The sequence below is a fragment of the Trachurus japonicus genome, chromosome 21, assembly GCF_045865225.1.
Source record: "Trachurus japonicus isolate A0001 chromosome 21, Traja_1.0".
Lineage (NCBI taxonomy): Eukaryota > Metazoa > Chordata > Actinopteri > Carangiformes > Carangidae > Trachurus > Trachurus japonicus.
This window is the reverse complement of record NC_140927.1, coordinates 1,911,005-1,931,635: the sequence shown is the minus strand read 5'-3', so window position 1 is coordinate 1,931,635 and position 20,631 is coordinate 1,911,005. Positions and strand designations below refer to the sequence as shown.

General features: G+C 43.1%; 1 protein-coding gene across 1 annotated transcript; it reads right to left on the bottom strand.

Moving 5' to 3' along the window:
- Nucleotides 1-315: 315 nt before the first annotated feature.
- wdr75 (WD repeat domain 75) lies at nt 316-20,032 on the bottom strand. The gene is made up of 21 exons (XM_085764492.1): nt 19,928-20,032; nt 19,520-19,649; nt 17,903-17,968; nt 17,574-17,673; nt 16,595-16,719; nt 16,042-16,112; nt 15,773-15,889; nt 12,030-12,118; nt 11,685-11,843; nt 11,414-11,473; nt 10,127-10,242; nt 9,751-9,926; nt 9,392-9,549; nt 7,427-7,607; nt 3,851-3,945; nt 3,659-3,754; nt 3,068-3,237; nt 2,683-2,742; nt 1,293-1,439; nt 1,113-1,204; nt 316-726 (listed from the first exon to the last, which is right to left on the bottom strand). Exons 1-21 carry the CDS (start codon nt 20,011-20,013, stop codon nt 507-509), a joined length of 2,514 nt encoding a protein of 837 aa, XP_085620618.1. The 5' UTR covers nt 20,014-20,032; the 3' UTR covers nt 316-506.
- Between the last annotated feature and the right edge of the window lie 599 nt (nt 20,033-20,631).

Below are 20,631 nucleotides of genomic sequence, written 5' to 3'. Positions count from 1 at the left end.
AATGATGAAAACAGAGCTGGCATGTTGCCTCTGACCTGCGGCCAAACACAGAGAAATGTTGGAGGAGAAGCCGCTGCAGTCTGCAGGAGAACTGTGACTGTGGAAAAGATTTACTCCCCAACAAGACACCAATCACCAACACTGAGCCAAAGCTTCACAGGACTGGCTTAAAAAACAACCGCATTCATGTCCAGGAGCGGTCCAGACTCCAGTCAGAGTCCAGAGCTCCAGGCAGGAACTCTGCTGCTCACACATGAACCCTGTGTAACAGAGCTTCAGCTGCTTCACAGAGAAAACAGGGGATTCTTATATTGGTAAAATGTGTAAAATAATATTTATTCAAGGCTGTAACTTCTGCCAAAGGGTCAGTTACATATCCAATCAATAATTGTTTTGGATTTGCACAATCCATTTTGATGTCATGGTGAAAGAAACAACAAACATTAAAAAAACAAAAAAATCAGTTGAGGAGTCTGAGTGAATGTCTGTTCTGGTTCACGTCATGTTCAAGAGTCCAGGACGCCTGCGAGCCAGCTGTAGTCCAGTTTCTTCACCCTCCTCAGTTCCTTGGCCTGGGCTTTTGTCAGAGCGGGGGCTTCGGTCTCTGTTGCCTGGCGACTCAGCGACGCCTCCTCCGGTCTCGAGGAACCAGCTTCCATTTCCTCCTCGGAATCCTCTTCCTCTTTCTCGCTGTCCATTTCCTCCTCTGTGTGTTTGGTTTCCTCCCTGAGGCAAAAAAAACAACAAACACATGGAAAAAAAACAAGTGGTGTGAACGTGACTCGGCATAATTTCAGAAAGAAACATGAACATTTCCTCATGTGCACCAGATCAACCTGGATCTCACGCTGCTGAGTCACAAGGAGCCTGAATTCCAGCAGTGTTTTGTCAACTCACTCTGACATTATCTGACCCAAAGTGAAGAATCAAGAATAATACATCATCATATTTTTCCCTCCCATCAAGCAAACCGCATTAAACAAGTCAGAATGAACGATGTGACCGTTAATCATCATTATTATCATTACTGGCTGATCCCCAAACAAGTAAATGGACACAGATTGAGAAAAAGTGGACTCTCTGGAGCCTGAAGGCCTCGGTGGATCACTGACCTGGAGTCTGTGACGGAGATGAGCAGAGACTGGACGAACATGGAGCAGAGGAAGGAGGTGGAGGGCAGGACGTGGGCAGGAGTCTGCAGGAGCTGTTGGAGACAGAAGGTTGAAGAGTTAAGAACGGTGGGAGGATGAAAACAGAGGAGGGATGAAAACGTGTCAGTCTGCAGCACCGACCTCTCTGACAGCAGCAGATCCCTGAGGCACAGCCGTTCTCTCAGCAGACTGGGAGCTCAGAGGCTTTTCTTTCTCCTGCTGCTGCTGCCGGTGTTTCCCCAGCAACAGGTAGAACGGTGTCATGGCGACGGTGTCATCGATCACAAGCTTGGAGGGGACAAAGAGAAACAGTCAGAGACAATGTCAGGGAAAACAGGAAATGTGTCCACTTCATTTGAAATAAACTGCTGGAAACTTTCAGCACTGATACTTCTGTGTGACAGAGTGAAGAGACGACGTAAAGACGACATGTTTCGTTTCCTTTGCCCAGTCATAAGACCTGTGGCCCGGTGCACACAGCACCTTAAGCTTTCTACTTGGGTATGACACACACAGTCAGACTCGATCTTTAGCTGTAGCAGAAAAGGAAGAGGCCATTTGGGGAAAGTGTTCCTGCTCTAGGTTCACATCCTTCAGAACTCCTCTTCTCTTCATTCATGTGACAGTGAATATGTTCACATGCAGTCAATAAATCCCTCTCATAACCGGAATATTAGCAATAACCTGGTTGCGCACGGCCATGTAAACACCAAACCCTTTTACCCAAATCTTTTGAAAATGACCCCTGGGTTACTCCTTTTCTAACCCAAATATTGGGTCATGTATACACCTATGGGGATATCCCCATTGAAAGGAACATTCATTTGTGTTCTGCGCTTGTTCAATTCGCAAGGACTCCTGGTCTTTTTTAGCACATTAACTACTTGTGAACATGGCGAAACGCAAGATAACACCACACTGTTGTAGCGTTGTTGTTGTTTTCGGATACAGGAAGGAAATTGTCCGTGTGTCGCCGTTTTGATCGGGATATCCCAATTGATTACAATTACCATGTACAGTATACAGGAAAAACCGTGTTTGCTCATGCATGTAAACGGGTTATTCTGAATGTTTCAGAAACCGGAATATTGACCTTAACCTTAATATTGATTGCATGTAAAAGTAGTCACTTAAGAAGAAGGTGCCTAAAGTCTTTAGTTTGGTTGGTTGGTTGGTTGGTTGGTAAGGTCTTCACTTAAAAACTACAGTAAACATTTTGGGAAACTTTGTGGAGAAGAGTTAAGAGTGCTTTGTGCTCAAGGTTTTGTTTTAAGAAGATCTTTGGTTTAACTTCAAATTAAATTAGTAAGTTTTTTTGTTGTCTTTAAAAACAATGAGCTGGCTTTTCACCATGATGTTGGCCTCAGTGCTCATTTCAGAAGAAAACATATGAAGTAACATTGTTATTGCAGCTCACAGTTTTCATGTTATTAAAACTGCTGCAGACATCCTTTCCTGATAGACTTTGAGTTTTGAACTAAACATGGAAACTTCTGATGCTGAGCTGTGATTGGTGCACATCTGGATGTACCTGTTTGCTGGAGGCCATCAGCCTGTCCTCCTCTGCCTTGGTGGTGAACGTCATGAGGTCCTGCAGGAGAGAGTTCCCATCAGTCAACAGCACCAACATAGCGCAAAGATATTTTGGTTGATGACAGCCATGATTTTTGGCCGATCTGACTTATCAATAGATCAATATGTCTCTAGAAATTATACAGTAACCCTGTATAATAGTGTTTTATTCTATATTGCTGTCTGGCGCCCAACCTTTTATTCTATTTAGGGAGAGGCTTCTACACTACAACTTACTTTTGTCTAGTTTTGATGATGGACCAGACTAAAGCTCTTGTAACTGATTGTAACTTCCTCTTTATTCTCTCAAGTCAGTGTAAAAACTGTCTACATGTCACATTTACCATGTACTGGGTGAGGAAGTAGAGCTGCGAGTGGTTGAGCCACTGGCTGCTCTCCTCACAGCTCTCCAGCATCTCCTCCCTCGGGGCAAAGACAGCTCGCGTCACCTTCCCTGAACACACGGCCTTGTGGGAAAACACTGGCCGAGGCTCGCTGGGCTTGAACACAAACACTGGAAAGGAGAAGGGAAAAAACAGAAACATCAAACGACTCAGCTGACGTCTCTAAAGAGTCACAGCCCTGGTACACTGACAGCAGACGACACAGCAACTGTCGATATAGATTAGATATATATGCACACCATTAACCAACCTGATTATTGATCATCTTTATTTCAATGATAGAAAAAAAACTTCAAAGAGAACCATCTTGAATTTTATGGAATCTTGTTTTAGATTGTTTAAACAATACTCATGGAGTAAATCACTTAATTTATTAGTCAGTCTGCTGTTAGGAAAAGTGAATAGGATTTCCTATTACATGTGTACACATTATTCATTGTGCTTTCTGTGGATTTAAATTAAACTTGCAAGTGTTTTGTGTGTGGTTTCTGATGTGAGATGTAGATTTGGGCATTAAAATTAGCATCTTACAGTCGGTGCATCCAGCCTGAGAGCAGAAGGCAGCCATGTTCTCGGACAGGGGGTCGGCCAGCAGCAGGCTGACGTCCATGGAGGTGCTCCACTCCACTGCAGGAAAAGAAAAAGGTACGTACATGAACAATATTCATTCATGCATGCAGAGAGTTTCAAATAAGTGTATGGTATGTATAGAGGGGGTCGTACAGGAGCAGGTGAGGAGGTTCCAGCAGCACAGCAGCTCGCTCTCTGTGGTTCCCAGCAGATACTTGGAGCAGCTTAGTCGCCCAAAACACAGGTTTCTGACGGAGGGAGAGAAAAAAAAAAAAACTGCCTTTAGTTTTCCTGTGACTGTAAAGAATTCCAAGTGTGACCCCCAACCCACTCCAATACTAACCCCCCCCACCCCCAGTCTCCGAGCTCTACACACCACACATATTTCACAGGATTAGCATTTCAAGAGTTTTCTGCTTTGGGGAGGGGGTTCAACTGGGAGCATGTACGCAGAGTCTGAACACCCACCAGGACTCGATGACTGGCTGCCTCTCAGGCTCCACTGCTGCCTCCTACATTTCATTTAAAGGGATAGTTCAACATTTTGGCAAATTTGCCTATCGCCATAAACCCTATGGTCATAGCAGAAGGTTCATTCCTTTAATTATCAGTGCATGTTGTTTTGAGATCGGCGGGGCAGAGACGTGAGCTGCTCAGAGAACACAATGGAAGTGAATGGTACAGGTCCCCTGGCCCTCAAAACTCATCAAATACACAATCCAACAACTCCAAAACGCTCTGGTGGACAAGTTGTGAGCTGTACATTCACCACGATATGAAATAATCATGTAGAATTACGAGTATTTGCTTCATGTGCCATAATGTTACATAATTATACATGATTATCTCATAGCGTGGTGAATGTGCAGGTCACAACTTGTCCACGAGAGCGTTTTTAGAGACAGGGGACCTGTACTGTTTACCTCCATTGTGTGCACTGAGCAGCTCATGTCTCTGCCCCGCTGATCTCAAAACAACATGCACCGATAATTAAAGGTAATGAACCTTCTCTTATGACTATAGGGATTATGGCAACAGGCTAGTTTGCCAAAATGTTGAACTATCCCTTTAACGCAAGTCTGTGACATTTCCATGAAATAATGAATTCATTACTCTCGCTGATAAAACCGGCTCCTGTCAAGTCAATTGTATCCATTTCATCAGCGAGCCAGGACGTTATTAATCCCCGAGGTTACGGGGGATGAGTGCGGGGCTGGTGAGGTCGGAGGTGGAGCAGTTGACCCCGGCTCTACACATCACATCCATAGGTGGTGGTTATGTAAGGGGCAGTGGGCAGCTGTCAAAACAGCTGAACATTAACATCTTCCACTTTCCCCCATGTTCGACTTTGAAGTCTGATTACGTACAAATTCCCCTCCAGCTCCCAAAACACACAGGAAACGTCTCCTCACTCAAAGAGGTTTTTTCGGAGTGTGATGGAGTTTTTGGAGCGGCTGACTGTCGGTTACGCATTATTAGTTCAGCTTACATGCAAAGAAGTGGGAAAAACAAATAAAGTCTGCTACTAATTTCTATGAGAGCTTTTCTGCCGCTGTGGACCTTTAAAAGAAGTTTCCTCTCTTTATGCTTCACCTCTGCCGGGTGTGCTGTTTTGACATAAACTGCAAGTCATCTCCCTTTTGTTTTTCCTCACAATAATAATAATAAAGGATGAGTCATGGTTTGGGGCTTATTTTAGAAATGTGGTACAGAAACTAGCAACAGCAGTTGTGTGTCCTCATTGACCTGCCAATATTGAGAATGTCAGAGTCCAGCGAAGTTGCGAAACTTGCAGCGTGTCCTTGTGCAGCCGGATGACAGGCAGCACTTCTTCAGCTCGGGCCGTTACATCTCCTTTCTGCTGTGATAAACAACGCCCTGGACCGCTGCCAGTGTGTGTTAAGGAGGTCGTTTAACTGCTCAGAGACGTCCACCACCGAGGGGCCTCCACGGCAACAGGCCAAACTCTACAATTGCTACAACTGCTGAGTGACTCTCTGTGTGTGTGTGACTTTGACTTGTAATTTTTTTTTCTCAGCTCTGAATTTGAGGTGTTCTTAAAATCAAGAGTGTGTCTCTCAACTTCTGTTGTCCAACAACTACAATCCATCAACAGCCCACGGCGGACACTGGGACATGTTCCTCACTGTATTGACTTTATCCCACAAACAACTTCCTGCATCAACTGGGTATTTATCCATGGCTGAAAATAGTCTCCCACAAACGCTCCGTCTCCTTATTATTAAAGGGATAGTTCAACATTTTGGCAAATTGGCCCATTGCCATAATCCCAGTAGGTTTGTTACCTTTAATTGTCGGTGCAAGCTATTTTTAGAACGGCGGAGCAGAGCCGCGAGCTGCTCAGAGCTACGCTACGGAGGCTAATGGGATTGCTTGGTTCCCCTCATCAGACTCATCAAATACCCAACAACCAATCCAACAACTCCAAAACGCTCTGGTGGACAAGTTGTGACCTGCACATTCACCACGCTAAGAGATAATAACGGGACGTTACAAGGCAGAGTTGTTTTAGAGGCAAATACAGAGACTGCTTGCCGAAAAACTGCCAATGGGAACACATATCAGCGTTTTTGCATGAATTTACCTATCTCATAGCGTGGTGAATGTGCAGGTCACAACTTGTCCACCAGAGCGTTTTGGAGTTGTTGGATTGTGTATTTGAAGAGTTTGATGAGGGAAACCAAGAAATCCCATGAGACTCCATAGCGTAGCTCTGAGCAGCTCACGGCTCTGCTCCACCTTTCTAAAAATTGCTTGCACCGAGAATTAAAGGTAATGAACCTACTGCTAAAACTATAGGATCATGGCAATGGGCCAATTTGCCAAAATGTTGAACTATCCCTTTAAAGCAATATCTGCTAAGAACTACAGGGCCCTGTCCTTACATGAGGCTTGTGCGAGATGGATGATTAGAGGGGCAGTGGGGATGAATTTCTATGTGGATGGGAGCTGTGTCTTGACTGTGACAAAAGTATGATATGTTGTGGGGCGGGGACTGTGGGGGTGAGAGAGTCAGGAGAAACGGTGTTCATGTATGTTGGTCTTTTTGTTGTACTGTTAAAAAGCAATAAAAAGTGAATTACAAAAAAAAAAAAAAAACTACAGAGCCCTGCCGTCAGAAAACAGTCTCTGTCAATCGTCGCGACACTCAAGGAGCACTTTGTTCCTCCTTTCCCTCTCAAACAGCCTCAACAACAAGTGGTTATCTGAGTGATAAATGGAAGTGAGAAGTCTTTGTGTCGGCTCCAACCAGTCTGTCTGTTCTCCTCTGAAAGCTGATCAAGAGCAGAAATCAGGCCATTGTCATTCAATAAGCGGATGTGCAGGTGTTGCTAATAAAGTGTCTGGTGAGTTTGTACACACTGCAGCGTCACAGATGTGATCCTGTACAACCACAATGTTTTTTTCTGAACGTGAGGCCTCGATGTCCCTTTTTCCACCTTGTACTATCAGTTTGTACCAATACACACTGGTTGTTTATTCACTGTGACAAACTACATTTTAGTTATCTGTCTCATTACGTGTGTGTATTAGGGCTGAGTAATGTCTGTCAACTTTTTGGCTGGACAGGAGGTTGATCAATGTAAAGAAGCTGACCAAACATTTAATGATACTTTTCAATACTTAATAGTGCTGCAAACATAATCACATATACATACAATGACCAGCTCTGCTGCTGGGTATTGATGTGCATCAACATGTTCTGACCTGACTGCTCCTGGCGGCTGGGACAGAGTAGTGAGGAGCTCCCAGGACGACGGGCTCCACACGGTCACCACCTCCTGAAAGCTGACCGCCAGCAAAGAGCCGTCGGCTGAGAAGCTGCAGCAGTGGGGCACCAGGCCGTGATAGGCTCCCACGAAGTCACACGACCAGGAAGGGCCTTCGTCTGCTGGCCGGTCCCAGAGGAAGGAGAGAGGTGGACAGACACAGGGAGGGTTAGATTAGAGACAAGCACATTAATTAAACTAAAACCTTAAACTCAACTGATGAGTTGAGAAACAAAAAAAACAAAAACAAACTGTAAAGCCACGGGCAGTCACTCTCACACTTTATTGCTCCAATACTTGTTTAAAATGTGTGATGATAATATGAAATGACCATGTGATGTTTTTCACTGAGATCTAACCAAGTAACTGATAGAGACAGAAAATGTGTTAGTTCTTTCTGTTGATACAGGTGTGTATTTTGATGTAACATCTTTGCTGTAATTTAAAGGGATAGTTCAACATTTTGGCAAATTGGCCCATTGCCATAATCCCTATAGTCATAGCAGTAGGTTTGTTACCTTTAAAGGGACAACGAGGAGTTTTGGAAGTGTTTTCATACTACATTTACCATGAGCCTCCACGCGCACGGTGAAATTCTTGGACTGGCGCAAGACGGGCATCTTGCCAAGAATGTTTTCATTCATCAAGAATGAAAGTCAGAGGTTAGAAGACAATCACATACCGTCGTAGTTCCGACCATAAACGGCGATTCTGCGGACCCGCCGGGCAGCGTCCGCGAAACCAAAAGTAAGGAAACACTGGTCAGCTCGCCCAGCATTTCCACCATTAATTAAAATAACAAAATAACGATGGAGACAAAACGATATATTTATCGAAAATGGAGCCATTAACAAGTGTGGGTAACGTAGATTCATCCACATTAACGTGAGACTCTTTTATAACCAAATAGAAACTCCTCATTGTCCCTTTAATTGTCGGTGCAAGCTATTTTTAGATCCGCGGAGCAGAGTCGTGAGCTACTCAGAGCTACGCTACAGAGGCTAATGGGATTTCTTGGTTTCCCTCATCAAACTCATCAAATACACAATCCAACAACTCCAAAACGCTCTGGTGGACAAGTTGTGACTTGCACATTCACCACGCTATGAGATAATAACGGGATGTTACGAGACAGAGTTGTTTTCGAGGCGAATGCAGAGACTGCTTGCTGAAAAACTGCCCCAGACGAAAACGTGCATCAGCAGTTTTGCATGAATTTACCTCGAAAACAACTCCAAATGGGAAACCAAGAGATTTACATTAGCCTCCGTAGCGTAGGTCTGAGCAGCTCACGGCTCTGCTCCGCCGTTCTACAAATAGCTGCACCAACAATTAAAGGTAACAAACCTACTCCTACAACTATAGGGATGATGGCAATGGGCCAATTTTCCAAAATGTTGAACTATCCCTTTAAATGCTCTACCTCTCAATAGAAATCAATGCTTCCCTAATATTATGCCTAAATGCTGTACAAGGTCTGGGACATTTACACATGGGAAACATCTGATACGTTCCTGGTCTTCTGGCACCAGGTCACATGCACTGGTGCACCCAGTAGTGATTTTATGTAGGTTTTTAATGCTGAAGATAAATAAAAAAAACATGTTCAGATGGTCATCAGAGGAGGGGTCACCATCTTTCAAGGATTAAGAGCGAGAACAAACGTGCATCACCACTGGGGGGAGACAAAAGTTCTGCACTGTCGGTTAAAAGACAGTTGCAGGTTAATCTGATGTCAAATCTGGACACAAAGCTCCTCAGTGAAGATCAACTCTGAGTAAATGAGAGATGAACACCAAGGCCAAGGAGCCCAGTAATTACTACCACTGTAAAACAGCTCAGCCAGATTCTACCTTTTGGTAGAGTGAGCTGTCAGAAGCCGGACCAGAGCCCGGCTACCTACCTTCTGTGTGGGCCGCTGCGGCCAGCTGCCAGGCTTTGAAGTGTCCGTCCGTGCTGGTGGAAACCAGCATGGTGGTCTGGCTGTCGGCGGCGTGGCAGAAGCACATGGCTGTAATCCGGGCCTCGTGGGGGGCCGAGATGGTGGTGTTGAGCACAAAACTGCAAAGTGAATTCAGAGAACATGTAACAGGCTGGTGGTTGGGGATCAAGGGGAAAAAAAGAAACTATTACTCATTACTAAAACACTCCTGGGCTGAACGGCAAAACTCAGAATCACTTGGAGGCCAAGCTACAACTGCATTACACTGGTTCTTATGTAATAAGAAACATCAGATAATCTAGATAGTGATAAACCTGTACCTTTGTGTTTGTTCATCAAAGGCCCACAGCTTCAAATTAAACTCCAGCTCAGAGTCCTTCTGCTGTCTTTCTTCAACCGTTGCTAACCAATTCCCAGTGGCATCGAAGGTCGCCTTGACCACCTCAAACTGCTGCAGGCCTGACTCATGGATGTACTCCTGCTGCACGATGTCCAGCTGCACAAAACACAGAAGAAGACCTTAGAAATGAGTTATTAGGGCTAAAAACAAATGTGTTCCTCTTGGTGTTGTTAAGTGAGTCTGTGGATCAGACAGGATTTCTGTTTCCCTCTAATTATATGTATAGAAGAAGCTCCAACAGTAATCAACAAACTCACTTGGTCAGGTGCATGTACAGTAATACATGTAGTACTTACATTATACAGCAGTTTGTCTCTCTGCAGGGAGTAGAACTGCAGGTGGCCCGGTCTGCCGTTCAGCACCATGGCTTTGCTGCGCGGGTCCACCATCATGTCGGTCCTGACGCTTTCTCCTGCACCACAACGGGAAGAGGTGACAGATCAGCTGGTTTCTTTAAATCCTGGCGGGTTCAAACCTTCCTCTTTTTGGGATGTCATAGGAATGCAGACAGGTTTGATACTAAAGACAGAAATCTGCAAACATTTCACAGCATGCAGTCTTGATTTATGGCTGCTCATACTGAATCACACAGTAACAATATACATAGTTTTCAAGTCAGTGCCATACAACAGTGTCAGCACAGTTGTTGGCGTTGGCAACCTCTGAGCCACTATCAGAAGGAGACAAGAAAGTGACAGAGAGGACAAGACGTTATGGAAACAGAAGCAGACCAACAGTTAACATTGGTCTTTGTTTCCATCTCCATGATTAAGAAATTATGTTTGACGCTGAACTCACAATGCTTCTTATCCACAAGAACGTCAAAAACGGAAGCCAGATCTGTTAACGCTGGCTTGTAACAATGGATGTCCATTTGTGTGGTATCCATTGTTAAAAGCTGGCGTGATGATCCATGCGTTCTACAGATTTTCAATGAAAAAAAAAAAAAATCCATGCATTTACCCTGACTACTGAAACATGGAAACGTAATCATTCAATTCCACCGGAAGAGCAAAACCGGCTCACGTTTTTGACGTTCAGAAAAAGGTGGATAGACTAGCTACTGGTGCCAACACTAGTTATGTATCAGCTGCAAAACCTTCCGGTACACCTGCTTGGTTATGATGTAAAAGACTTGGTAATCAAAGTAAAAAGAGGATTTTCATATCACTCTGAATACACAACAATCCAAACAGTGACTCCTACGTCCATTTTACGTCCAAATAACAAGAGAGTGACAGTGTCATTCTCTTGTTAGTTGAGGTTTTAATGGTAATCCTCAACAAGACATCACCAGAGGTTCGTGTGAGTTTCTCCTTTTAATTTCGTTGATGGTGTGGTCGATAGACACAATTTGCAACTGAGGTTAGTTGATCAAAACCTTGGACTGTCACAATGTCACCAACTTGGGTAAGTAGTTTATTGCTTAAAATGAAAATACTGGTGATTGAGAGGCTTCATCAGTAACGGTAAAGATCTCTCTGAGAGGACAGAGTGGCCAACGCTGGCGAGGTGTGAACCTGTACAGCGTGTCCTTTCCATGATGGGTCTACGTGCTGCTGCCATCTGCAGTCTGTACTCACCTTTGACCAGGCCTTGAATCACAGCTGAGACTTTAACACAGCTCTGGATGATAGTGATCTCTGGAACAAGGAAGGAACACAAGTCAGCTTTCCAAGAATAATGAAAACTTTACATCAACCCTGAATGCAGATGCAGCCGCCGTTTCAGTTTGTGTTGTCAGTGACCTCATAGAAAAACCAACAGTCAAATGCAAAATCCTCAGCTCATACACTTTATATACACCCAACTGTTTCCATAGTAACGGAGCATAACAGAGGTAAAGCTCCTTACTGTTGTCGCTGTGCGAGGTGCAGAACAGCGCTCCGTCAGGTGAGACGGTGATGTGTGTGATGGCCCCACCCAGACGGGGCAGGAAGTCCTTCTGGGTCTCCTGGTTGTACCTCCACTGGACCAGCACAGACTCTTCACCTCCGCTCAGCAGGTTGGTGCCTGATCAAACAAACCACAAATCCACACACAGGTGTCCTTCTCTGAAAAAATAATAAATAACCAGGAGCTTCTGAAGAAACTGGCAGCTAATATTTAACATACTGTGGGGAGACCCAGATTTGATTCCACTTTACGTTAGGAGAGAGAAGGAGCGAATGTTAAGTCTAGGACTGAGGCGTGTTGTACCTTCTGGAGTGAAGCGCAGCGAGCTGACGGCGCCGTGGTGCCAGTGCAGAGTGGAGTATGTGTACTCCTTCTTGTGGTTGAAGTTTCTCCTGAAAGCATCAACAGTAATGTTAGACAGACTGACGAAGTGTCACCTTCATCTGAGCAGCTACATTCTCACACTGCACATGCAAAAGGATTGAAAGGTTGTTTTCTGAAGAAAAGAAATAACAATGTGCTGTTACTATTTTGTTACTTTTTTTAAATGCTCAAATATGTCAAATTACTGAGACTTCTCTCCCTAACCCCGGTTTATCTGGAATTAGAACACGGCTCTCTTGAATACTCGATTCTGATTGGTCAATCACCAATATTCTGCGGTGTTTATTTCTCGATAGACCACCGCTGAGCGGACCGTTGCTAGGGACTCCATAGCAACGGCCGACTCTGCATGTCCGGTCACAGCCGCTGTTTTGCTGAGCCTCCTCCCGTTCGTGCATTTGAAGCCTTTGATAATCAATCAGTGGATCGATGGATTACCATACACGTTACGTGTATTGTGTGTAGTCGTACCTGTCATAAACAAGAGATTATGGGGTGCGTTTGTGTCGCGGAGCTACAGAGAGGAGAGGAGCTGTGACACGGTCAGAAGTTCTGATGCAAGTTTACTTTTCAGCCACGATGTGGAAATAAGGAGCCTCCACTCTCCCTGTAACAGGTTACAAGTCGTTTATCTAACATCACAATTAGTCTGAAGCTATTTAATGACGGTAAAAATGAAACATAAAGTAAATATCCTGCATACTTTCTCTTTTCTGTGCTGCGCTGGTCAGAGCGGCGTCCCGAGCAACGGTCTAATTTTACATGAATAAAATCTCTTTTTATCATTATTTTGTGTTACATTATTGAATGATTTAGATGTAGGCCGTGTTCGCGTCGGGGTTCCATACAACCTGTCGGGGTTTATTTCTCCATAACAACCTCCGAACTATACATTATCCCTTACCTAACCAACTTGCTCGGTACTCCTCCACACAGGCAGGGTCCGCGGCACGCTGTATCTAAACTTTTTTCCGACCAGTTGATGACCTTAAAATAATGTGTATAACGTAGTGTATGTTATACACATATTATGCGGAGCAGAGGCTACGGAGAAATCCCATTAGCCTCCGTAGCGTAGCTCTGAGCAGCTCACGGCTCTGCTCCGCCGTTCTAAAAATAGCTTGCACTGACAAATAAAGGTAACGAACCTACTCCTAAAACTATAGGGATTATAGCAATGGGCCATTTTGCCAAAATGTTGAACTATCCCTTAAATTAAAATGCTCCATAGTAATTGTGATCGTTAAAGCAGAAGTAAGCGATACGGTCGTTTTGGCTAACTTCTTGTCAGCCGATGGAGTTAGCAGTCCCCGCCCTCGTCCCTACGTCACCACATTCACGCGCATCCCATGGCTGCACACAGAGAGGACCACACCTTTATGCCGTTCTCTCTCCTCATTGGATAAAGGTTGTAGGATACAAGGAAAGTTTTCTCCTCGGCTTACAGCAGAGCAGAGTGACTGACAGACCCGTGTTTCAGACCAAACACTCTATAGAAGTGATTGCTGTCGGAAGATATAACTATTTAAGAAATATTACCACAAACACCTGGCGTCTCATGGCTGAAAACCAACCTTGTAACATCAGTGTAGTTACTTGGCCACCGCCCCGGTGTCCCAGCTCTCGTCTCTGCACACTGCGACACAAACGCGCTGCATAACCCATTATTTTTTGTTTATGACAGTTATGTCATCCACCGCTCAATTTATTGATTTAATGCCGGCTTCGTTGTGAACAAACGCACGTGGCCAGGTGGAGGGTTAGCAACACAGAGGAAAAGCACCAGACTTGCATAGTTCCTCTCTAAATGGGTGTATTATTTTCTGATGGTAGGTCATGAGTCAATTAACGCTGATAACGGCGCATCTTATCAGTCAGTAACGGTAACAGTGTTGTAACGGGGGAAACAGTAACTTTTTTTGATCACTCGTTACTGAAAAAAGTAGCACCGTTAGTAATGCCGTTTATTTTAACGCGTTATTCCCGTCACTGGCTGTTATAAATATACAAGATCAGCAGAATGCTTGAAAAACAACTGAGCAGCACATGTTTAGTCTAACTAAGCACTGTCCAGGGTGGGAGTGTGGAGTGTGTACACTTCAAGGCCATGTTGTCGTTAAAGTTTTTCTCAATCGCTTTGGTGCTATTCTCAGATCAGAATGAAAGTTCTCATAACTATTAGTTCAACCTCCACAACATGTAGTCATTTGTCCACATCATAGTAGCAGTTTCTCCTTCCTCTGAACAAATTGCAAATGCTTTTGGACATGTATCAGTTGCTCTCATACAATTCTCTGCTGTTTTGCAACATTATCATTTGTTTATGTCATGTCAGTCAAAATGAACTATGCTTTTGAACGCTGAATAGTCTTTCCCTATAAAACTAATAGTCCTCATTTCATTGCTTGAGTCATTACATACAAAATTGTTGAACTAGTTTTCAAAATCTGTCAAACTAATTTTAAATGTTGGGAGAAGCACTGTGAATTCAATTATTCAAACATTTACAGTAAGGAACAACAGGTATGTATGGTATTGGACAGTAATTCAGCACTAAACAATCTGCACTGCTGTCATTGTGTCAGGCATTACTGTAAGATACAGTGGGACAAGAACTTTTTTACATTTACATTTAGACTTACAGCTTCACTAGAGAACAGATTTACTGTGTTGTAATGTATTACAGCAACCACAGTAAAGATTTCCCATCTTTACAGTACGGTACTGTACTACAGCATTTTACAAGTAGGAAGCACTTTTACAGTATTGTACACTACAGTAATAATGGTTGATGCAGTACATGTACTGTACATTACTGTAATTTTACTCTGCATCACTTAGGATTACAAGACAACCTCACAGAGGTGGAAGAGACTGAGCCCTTTTTACTCTGCTACAAGAACAAGACATTTGTGCAATGGTGATTGCAAACAATGGCATAAGGTTGAAAGAGATACAATGTAAGGATGACATTACTGTATCTTTGGGAATATTGAATCTGTTTCAATCGCTACAATTGACAGAGTGATGTAGATGAAAATGTGACTGGAACGTCTGGATGTGCAGGAATGATTTACAGTACTCTGTAGGTTCAGTTACTATATGTACTGCAACATTGTTTACGTAAAGTTGTACCCAAAGAGTGTTTCTTATGTTTGTTGTAGATGACTGTAGTGTATTTTTCCTTTGCACAATGCTGTGAACAAATCAGAATTGCAAAGAGTAGAAATGTGAAACATACATATTCAGTATCTCCACTAAATACAGTAATGTGTAACTTTACTGTAGTTTTCACATGGCTGTACAAGTAGTGTATAGTGCTGCCTTGAGCATTTTCAGGTAGTGTCATCACTTTTTGCATTGGAAAACACTTAGAGAATAAAGTGTCCTAATGAAACCATGACAAAGCCATTTGACTATCTTGTTCATAAACGATGGTGTCAGGACTTCTCATTTTGACGACACTGACAGTTTCATTGACATGAGTACTTGCTTTTGAGGGATGGACAATCCATTTTGAGCAAGTGACGCGCTTTTGCAGGTCATCCACTAGGTTTTGCAGTTTGCAATAATTGTTCTGAGAAATGCACTAACTGTTGTGCAAATGTTAAGAGTGATGTGAGAAAAGCACCAAAGCGACTGAGAAAAACTGTAACACTCACCACAAACGGATCTTGCCGTCCTCGTGGCCGGTGGCGATGCAGTCGTCTAGCGGGTGGCAGGCCACGCAGGTGAACGTGTTCTTTCCTCCTTTCTTGTTGTCTTCTTTGAGGGAAAAGCTACCAACACACACACACACACACAGGGACAGACACGTGGCTTTGTCAAACATCCTCTTGGCTTTATGGACAGATGTGTGTTTGGGAACATTATGGGTTTTATGATTCAAAACGTTTGTCACATAAATTCTCTCTTATCTGCTCTGGCTCACCTGTATGACTTCTGCTTCTTGAAGAAATAGACGTCGAGCTGCAGACCTTTAGCTGAAGCGATATATTCCCCCTGTTGAGATGATAACATGTAGTTACATACACATACACACTGGATCTGTTTGTTATCAAGGCTGATCCAGATCCTGGATTAGCCTTGTTCACTGATCCATCTGAAAACGGTTCTTGGAGAAATGCTGGTGCCAATCTGAAGAGGCCTTGGCTCATTATTGACCAAAGAGATGTGACAGTATAGCTTCATCTTCTACAATGCATTATAGAGCAATTCAATGTATGTGTTCCCATTTGGTGAGTTTTTGTTGAGGACAGATACGACTTGAACTGAAGCTATAGATCATTCTGACAGTAAATGAAACTCTGTCAACAGGATCCTTCTTATCTGCCACATTAGAGGAAAGTCTGATACAGCCAGTCAACAGCCTTTCAGACATGTCTCATATGTCAACAAACAAACCCAACTGGGGATGTCAATTTTTGGGGGGGGGTGGAAAAGTTTAACTTGTTGTGTTGGTGACAGGAGCGATGTGTACATACCCCTCTACCAAAGGTAATGGCCGCTGGGTTGGAGCTGACGTCACCGAGCACAGCAGAGAGCTCTCGGACCTCCACCAGCTGATCAGCGCTCTGCGGCAGATGGACCGCAACCAACTGGAACATCTCTGAACGTACACACACACACACACACACACATCAGCCTGTTACACATTCTTACCCACTGAACTCTCACCCACTTCCTAAGTTCCTACTAAGCGCACTTCAAAGCCCCTTTGAGAGCATTTTTGACATTTTGTAGATCTGGTGCCCCCTACAGGTTGTATAAAAAATATACAATATATATATATATTTTTTTTTTTTTTTGCACAAACATATAATTTAAAATAGTATGAACAATTATTATGATTGTGATGTGCAAACATAGGGGAGGTATGAAACCCAAAAGGGCTTATATGAAAACCTCACCCATGAAGAACATAATAAAAAAACAAATTTGTTACAAATAAAGACAAGAAAATAAGGAATAATTCAATGATAATGAAAGATGAGTGATTATAGAGTGACTATAAGAAGGAAAGGAAAAATATATACATGAATAAATAATGCAAAACAATAATGATACATGCAATAATGAAAAAAACAGGCAATAAATGAACAACATAACTGTAGATGTCTCTATGATACAGCATTATTTGGGATACAGTCTGACCTGACCTGAAGACACCAGAAAGACAGACCCAGTGTATTTTTTCAACAAGCAACCATTTCTGTCACTTAGAAAAACTGTCAGTCTGGTTTTGCACTTTCTACTCCAGAATTAAAATTGATTATGCCCATATTCTGCTCTCATGTAGCTCAATGATGATTGCTCCTCATTAACTTAAGGTTTTGGGTTCAAACTGAACACAGTGACAATAAAATGTCTTCTGTCAAAGCACATAGAGAGACTGAGAGATGCTGGGACGGCTTTGGGAACAAACTCATGAACAATAAAAACTGGACTAGGTGTCCAACCTACCAGATCTTTTGTCACCTCGCACCGGGGTAACAAGAAAGATAACTCCTTCATGGTTTGCAGACGCGTAGATGGAGTAGACTGGATATCCGATGACATAAGTCTGGAAGAGATCACACAGTCGTCACAAGTGGCTGTTCAGGAAAAACTTCCTGACATGTTCTTAAACTGATCTGTAACCACTAGACTAGTCCTTCATCCCCCATCTCACTGCACATACAGTATAGTCACAGAGAGACAGCTTCACTCTTGAGCCACAGACAGGCTGTCAGTGCTGAGGAGGGATGAGCCACGGACAATGGGGGGAAAATATGATATGAATAAAGCTGTACCTTGATAAGGATGCCGTCTGTGAAGTCCCATAGTCTGACAGTGCCATCTGCTGAGCAAGAGTAGACCTGCAACAGAGCATAGTAGAGGGATGTAACATGCAGATGTTTTAGAAATCAGATCAGATCACACAGTGAGTGAAACACTGAAAAAAGCATTTTGTATATTTTGCAGGCTGTGTTTATACTGTACTAGTTATCCCCAAATCCCACTACTGCTTTCAAGCACAACAAAAATAATCAGGACAATCGATGAAGGTTTAGTGAGGTGAAGCTAACTAACTTTGATGATTTGATGATTATACTAAGATAAAGGAGAAACAATAACAATGCCATTAATCAGGCTCCAGTTTGGAAAGAAATATCTGAGAACATGCACAACAGCATGAGATTAGGCATATATGTGCTTAAATAAAATAAGGAAATTAGATACAGTATAAGGTTGTGGTAATTTGCAGTCATGCAGCAGAGGTGAATAGGTCATTTTTCTTCCTAACAATGGAATTAAGGACAATTAAGGAAATAGGACAAGTGATATTGTTTCCAAATTCTGTTCTTCAACTTGTTTCTGTTATTTACATGTGAAGGAACAAACTAAAATGATGCCTTGTTTTGTTCAAAATAAATAGAAAATGTAATAATATGACCATTCTATTGTTATACATTAATAATAATAATAATAATGATAATGATAATAACAATAACACACATATTTAAAGGTACAGTATGTAAGAAATCTAAAGCAACTGGCCGTAAAATCCTCCTAATATGTCACAGAGACTCAGGAATAATGTTCATATAACATGATGAACTCACCAACAACAATAGTACAGCCAGAGTATTCGCATTAAAAACCTTTTTTTGCAGACTGCAAATCATGTTTATGTTTTGAATTTACGTGTTTACATGTTGCGCCACCTAGCCCTCTCTCCCAGTCACGGCGGCATCAGTGGCGTTTCAGCCTCAGTCTGCTTCCACTGACCTGCCGCTAAGGCTGGGAGAAAAAACCAGATCGCTGTGTTTTGAATTTGACTGCAGTAACCGTTTTTGGCCACATTCTTACATATTGTACCTTTAAACCTTGTCACCACAGGGCACACAGGCCTTCTGGTTACTTATTCTTTGGGACAGGTTTCTCTATTCCACATACACAGCCATTCAAAAAAACACTGCTTGTTCAGAAGACCATCATGAATGTTTCAAGGTAAGTTTGTTGCAAAGTGACACGATTTCAAATGTATTTAACCCTTCTGTTGTCCTCCTGGGTCAAACTGACCCAATCTGTTTCGAATGGTCCTTCTTTCCCTCCATCCTTCCTTCTTCTTCCTTCCTTGACCCTTTTCACTTCCTTCCTCCCTTCTTTCCCTTCGTTCTTCTTGCTTTCCTGATCCAATCTGTTCCCTTACTCCATCTTTCTTTCTTTCCTTCCTTGATCCAGGAGGACAACTGGAGGGTTAACCAAATAAAACAACATGTTTCCAGTCATTTCATTATGAGCAGACGTGGAGTTGAACGCCTGTGTGTTTCTCCTTCATCCCTGTAGACATGGAGTCAGACAGAGATGCTCCCTGCTCCCTGCTCCCTGACCGTGTGCTACCTGGTGCTAAGTGGTGATCTTACCTGCAGGTGGTTGGAGGGTCTGAGCAGGACACCTGTCACCTGGTCGGTGTGTCCCCGCAGGTCGTGGAGACACTCCTCCGTGGAGGCGCTGAACACCTTCACACACTCTCCAGAGGCGCACAGCAGGAACCTACAGCAACGACAACCACATGTCTCACTTTACACACGGAACACTGTTCGGTTTGTGTTTATACGGCTGCGTACAACTCGCCGCTAAAAGAGCGTTTAAAAGGCGGGGTAATAGGTTTGACTACTTTACTGTAAACAGCGGTAGAGCTGTTAGCAGGCAGCTTGTTGACGCTAACAGTTAGCACAGCGTTAGCTCCCAGGCTCGTAAAAACACCAAAAGCCACGAAGAAACTCTTTCACTTTATATGAAATGTTGTCGGGATGAAAACACACACTGACCTTGAGTCATTGCTTATGACAGGCTCCCTGAAGTTTATTTTGCTGCCACCTCGGTGAACCACGCGGATCTCCCCATGCTCCACCATGTTTTCACTACAGTCAACTCTGACCGCTGACCCCGCTCTTCCTTCAGTCTATTCCGGTTCATTCACCGCTCGGAGACACGTTGTAGAGGCTGTAGCCTACTGCCCCCTACTGGACACCGAGAGTAGAGAGAACAGCATGGCATGAGATGATAGATAGATAGATAGATAGATAGATAGATAGATAGATAGATAGATAGATAGATAGATAGATAGATAGATAGATAGATAGATAGATAGATAGATAGATAGATAGATAGATAGATAGATAGATAGATAGATAGATAGATAGATAGATAGATAGATAGATAGATAGATAGATAGAGTAGTCTATATTGATGTGTTGATGAAAAGAAGGGATCACCGCCGACACGTCTTCACTTGTGTTCAAAAAGAAGTTTATTAACAAGTAGAAGAACAGTGTAGCCTACAAAAAATGCCGAATCCTGAAGCATCCCTGGTGCCAAAGTGAGATCTTCCCCCCTATGGCTCAACACCATGATCATATACTTTCTATTCTAACTCCAAAACTCCACCTTCTCCCAACATAAGGATATAGCTTACCATAATAGGAATTAACTGCTCGACATTAACATGAACAATCCATGTATCTGTTAATCT

Coding starts and splice junctions, on each gene's coding strand:
- wdr75 (XM_085764492.1), bottom strand. CDS start 20,013: ATGGTGGAGCATGGGGAGATCCGCGTGGTTCACCGAGGTGGCAGCAAA. Junction 12,119..15,772: donor GACGGCAAGATCCGTTTGTG/GTGAGTGTTACA, acceptor TGATGCTTTCAG/GAGAAACTTCAACCACAAGA. Junction 9,927..10,126: donor GAGACAAACTGCTGTATAAT/GTAAGTACTACA, acceptor TGTTTTGTGCAG/CTGGACATCGTGCAGCAGGA.